Here is a 5,015-nt window from a genome sequence, read left to right as displayed (position 1 = left end):
TTACTCCTTTGAAACAAACATCAGCTTGGTTTTGATGTACCGGATGTAAGGACTATCCTCTGAAAGAGAATCAGTTTACTTGTGACTTAATGCATCATATTCATCTCTATCACTACCAAAGGTATTTACATAACAAGCAAAAAGTGTCTGCAAAAACATTTGGTGCCTTTACCTCCACTCTTCTCAGAGTAGTATTTTCCAAAAGCCTCATCTTTAGGGATGTTAGGATACAAATAAAGTAGAGGATTTTCTGGGATATTTCCTGACTCTAAGAGCTGGAAATTCCTGATGATTTCATGGAAGGGGATCTGAATAAGATCATCTTTGGTGAAGGGCTGGACTGTATTTATGTGAGGTTCACCTAAAGTAGATAAAAGTATGGTCATACAGAGAAAATAGTGAGTTTGACAACTGTGAATGGAAGCTTGTCTGTGTTTTTGTGCAACATTTAGAAAATGGGGTTAGATAATTAATTAAATGAAAAATGTCTCACCAGTACTGGTGTTTTCCACCCAGGAGAAGGTGATTCCTCCAATGACACTTTCACTGAAGCGCAACAAGAATGTGCCTCTCTGTTTTTTCTTCAGGAGTGACTTCTCTGTGCCTTTGCTCACAAAACCCATGATGAGGCTGCAGCACAGATACAAATTCTTATTCAAACAAGAAACTTTTCATGTTTACCATGAATGACAGGCATGAGCTAAACTGTTCTGTATTAAACCTAGATTAAATTGTGTTCAGAAAACCTACCCATCCCTCCACAAGTCTTCCAGGTATGTTTTCACCATCGCCAAGATGCCATCAAACCACACCCAGAAAGTGCTCGGAGTATTATCCTTTAACAAAAAGGATGGAAAATGTCATTAGTACACACCTAGTGTATTCATGAACTAGTAAGAATCTACAGCCATGCTAGTGGTTCAGTGAGGCTCTGTGTCCAATGCGAGGATGGATAAATGCTGAGGTGCACAGTTTGTTTCTGATCCTAATTAGTTGCAGTGAATTAAATGTAAAGATGACAGCTGTTGATATGGAAGTTCTTTATTAGACATATTACATACACATCTCTTAACATGTTCATGTTTAGTAGGTAATATTAACCATGTTTTATACTGTAGTTTACCATGTTAGGTAGCTAGCAGTCATATTAGGACTAAGCCCAAAGTACATGATGAGAATATCATTAGGTATTTGGCCATAAACCAAAATATCTGACAAACTGCCATTTGCACCTGATGATGGCAGGGACCACTAAAGCAACGACAATTAACATCAAGGGGTGACAGCAATATCCCTCAAACCAAGCTGAAAATTATTTTCTAGGATTCAGTATTCTCACCTTGCTGAATTTTGGCCAAGTGACTTTGCAGTTTTCATAGTTCCGCTGCTTTCCTGGTGGAACAATAAAAAAAAAAAAGTCATGTATTTTGCAAGCTTAACTCACTGACATAACCCATGAATGACGCTGAATTATTATTGTGCAATTCTTAACATAACATGACAAATCAATGTGAACTGCGCACAAGCGCCGCTGGGTGTCTTCATACTGTAATTCCAATGCAGTACTATTAATACACAATTACACAGGTGGCAAGCAGCACATAGATATAAATTAAAGAACTGTTATACATAGTAGATGTCGTGAGAGGTTATGTGCAATCTGACTTTTTACATTGTTACCACGACACTTTCTGTACACTGTGCCTTGTCTTCCTTCACAACTACAGTTTCCTCTGACACACGACACATGAAAAACTGGATATAAAAATGTTTAGAAGGTTTTAGGCATCATAAGTAAAAGAAGAACAATTTACCACCTTCTCCACTCCACAGGGCACAGTATGTAAATATGTCTGTTCATATGAGAAACTGAATAAGCAAAACAGCCATTCACTCAAAAACCACTTAGCAAGAGATGTAGGACTTCTTTTGGTTAATCAAAAATTTATCAATGAATTTAAATCAAACAACATGCAAAAAGAGCCAAAATGCATCCTAGCCTAGCGCTAGCGTTTCTAGATATGAAAAGTATTGCTAAGGCTTGAGATATATTTTTTATCTTTAAATGTAAACAAATTCATCTTAAATTTCAGTAAGGATTTTAGTAACGTGTCAAAATCAGGCCGATGTGTTTTTGTGATATCATGCTTGACTCTTCAGCCCAATTAATAAAGCAAACACAAGCAACTGAAGCAGAGCACAGAAGTAGAATTTACCAAAGAGTCTGTGTGCAATCATCTCCAGCTGAGCATCATTCAGACCACGTTTGGTGGCAGACTGAAACTGCCAGCTCAACATCTCTCCAAACTGTGGCCAAGGGGCTGCAGGAGCGTTGGCAAAGAACATGACGTCCTGGAGAAACAAACGCACATTAACAATATACAGAAAATTATTTTTACTGGCTTCTAACTGAAAAACAGCACAAATAAACTGCAAATTGTAACATGATGGGTGTGTTAGTGATGGCAGTCTCTCACCTTAGTGTCCTGACTGAGCATGTTGAACCAGAGGACAGATGCCCAGGCACTCAGCTGTTGGCTGGAATTGGAGATGATGACCACTGGGAGGGAGGAGGCCTAGGTTGAATCCCAGGGAAAAACAACTTGTATTTAGGTCACAGTTCCATAATAAAAACAATACACACAATCCTATAAAGCTTGTAGGTTAAATACAGTTTTTTTTTATAAAACCAGCAATGTAACAAGAAAATAAGCAGAAGAGATTCCACCTGCAACTCCACTGACAAGCCTTTCAGCTCAAATACAGTTTTGAAGATGATGACATGCAACTCTTCTGTGACACTGAGAGAAATCTGTTAACACCAGAACACACATAAAGATCATTATTTGGTTGTTTATATCTTTGTGTGTTTTGACTAACATGAGTAAAACCTCTAAGCAAAGACTGTGTTTTCAGGGACATTAAAGTCAACTCACATCACTGACTCCTTTGCCACCACCTCCAGACTTCTTCTCCCTCAGAGACTACAAACAAAGAATTGGACACAGAATTAGTCTAACATAGCAATAACACCACAGGACACATAAGAGTGATTAGTTATTGTAAAGTTTTTTAATCACTTGAGTTTATCCGCTAAATATGGCTTTGTGTGTGTAAAATTGACAGATAAGTATGGCATGGGATTTATCCAATAAATAATTCAGATGTCAAAACTCTATGAAAAGCTATAAGTATGGAGTAATTTTTAGTATGAGCTTCCTCATTTTGTATCTAATTATCACCAGATGTCTGAAGTCTGCAACCATGCCTCCACTCTGGCTCTCTGCCATGTTTAAGGCCTTGGTATTGGTTCCCAGGACATTAAAACGCCGATATCTGTGAACATACCAGTTTTAATAAAAAAGAAATGCATTTCAGTTGTGAAAGTTTAATATAATTCCTCTGGAAATAACACTTGATATAAATCCTTAAGTTCTACAAAAAATACTCACCCTTTGATCTGAGGAGCCTCCCTGTTAAAAATACTTGGATTAATTAGGGAGAATTCAATGGGGACAGAAAAAGAGCAGTCTCCTATAAATGAAGGCTGCAGGCTTGATCTGTGTCTAGCAAAAGTAATTCTGACTAAGGGAGGAATCTCACCTGTCCATGGACACTGTCACTTTCATGGAGTGGTTCAGTTCAGGAAACTTCACAAGAAGTCTGAAAATATTAAGTCAGTGGTAAGATTTCAGAACTTTGAAAATATTAAGACAAGGAACTAAGAAAAGGCGTTCAGTGCTGTGAAAGTGAATAAAGGTTGCGGCCCTGATAATGTATGTGGGTGCTTAGTGAAGTTCTGTGCACATGAATTAAGTCCTGTGTTTCAGTACATTTTTAATAAGTCTTTGCAGACACAATATGTGCCTAAGCTCTGGAAAGATGCAGTTGTTGTCCCTGTTCTTAAATCCAGCTGTCCTACAACTATGAATGATTTTAGTCGCTTTGACCTCGGTCTTAATGAAGACCTTTGAGAGACTGGTCAGATCAGAGGTCCTGAGGTAAACTGAACAAGTATTGGATCCTTTGCAGTTTGCATATAGGCCTCATAGAGGAGTGGAGGATGCTACAATTACTCTGCTCAATATGCTCTATAGACACTTGGATCGAAGTGGGACACATGCCAGGCTTTTATTTGTGGATTTTTCTTCTGCTTTTAATATAATTCAGCCTCACATTTTAATTGACAGGCTCTTACAACAATTTAATGTGAGTAAAAATCTGGCGGGTTGGATTTTGGATTTTTTAACTAACCAGACACAGAGAGTCAGGGTCAACAGTGTTTTGTCTGACCAAAGGGGTTCTTCTACTGGATCTCCCCAAGGGTGTGTGTTGTCACCATTACTCTTTATTCTCTATACAAATATGTGTCAGAGTAGATGGGACAATAGAACCATTATAAAGTATGCTGATAATGCAGTTATTGTCAGTCTTCTTAGGGATGGTGAAAATAGCCATGGTCCAGTTGTTGATGATTTTGTAGGCTGGTGTGAGGAATCCTACCTGCAACTAAACAGAATAAAAACCAAAGATATGGCTTATTGATATCAGGAGGAAACCTCAAAGGCAGAGAGTTACTTTAATTAAGGGGCAGACTATTGAGTCTGTGCAATCATATAAATACCTGGGGACGATCATTGATAGTAAATTGAGTTTTGAAGAAAATTGTGAAAGGGTGTGCAAAAAGGGTCAGCAACGTCTACACTGTTTAAGGAAACTTGCACACTTTCATATTGACCGAACCTTAATGAATATGTTTTGAGCTTTTATTGAATCTATTTTATCATTTTCTTTGGTGTCATGGTGTAAGGAATGCTCGCACACAACAGTGAGCGAGTCACAAAAATAGACGGACCCAGGTGGCTGACTTCGGTGCAGACAGTGTAGTTTATTTACAGTGCTGTATAAGTGACAAGAAATGAACAGAGGAACAATGGAACCGGGTGTCGAGCATAGGAGTGTACACAGTCAATGATGGAGATGATGAGAAGAAGACCGGGCTGCGGACATTGGGA

At 38.4% G+C, this 5,015-nt stretch overlaps 1 protein-coding gene across 1 annotated transcript in view; it reads right to left on the bottom strand.

Moving 5' to 3' along the window:
* Positions 1–5,015, bottom strand: part of stat2 (signal transducer and activator of transcription 2) — a 13,619-nt gene continuing 8,604 nt past the window's right edge. The window contains exons 10-21 of the mRNA XM_020592848.1: positions 3,604–3,663; positions 3,453–3,473; positions 3,243–3,336; positions 2,937–2,984; positions 2,729–2,812; positions 2,478–2,576; positions 2,217–2,352; positions 1,340–1,392; positions 751–836; positions 494–630; positions 173–361; positions 1–59 (exon numbers count right to left, since the gene is read on the bottom strand). Of these exons, the coding sequence (XP_020448504.1) occupies positions 1–59; positions 173–361; positions 494–630; positions 751–836; positions 1,340–1,392; positions 2,217–2,352; positions 2,478–2,576; positions 2,729–2,812; positions 2,937–2,984; positions 3,243–3,336; positions 3,453–3,473; positions 3,604–3,663 (1,066 nt within the window). The remainder of the gene's footprint in view (positions 60–172; positions 362–493; positions 631–750; positions 837–1,339; positions 1,393–2,216; positions 2,353–2,477; positions 2,577–2,728; positions 2,813–2,936; positions 2,985–3,242; positions 3,337–3,452; positions 3,474–3,603; positions 3,664–5,015) is intronic.

Source organism: Monopterus albus, unplaced genomic scaffold (assembly GCF_001952655.1).
Source record: "Monopterus albus unplaced genomic scaffold, M_albus_1.0 scaffold18.1, whole genome shotgun sequence".
In the NCBI taxonomy this organism is placed as follows: Eukaryota; Metazoa; Chordata; class Actinopteri; order Synbranchiformes; family Synbranchidae; genus Monopterus; species Monopterus albus.
This window is presented reverse-complemented; position numbering and strand designations above follow the sequence as displayed.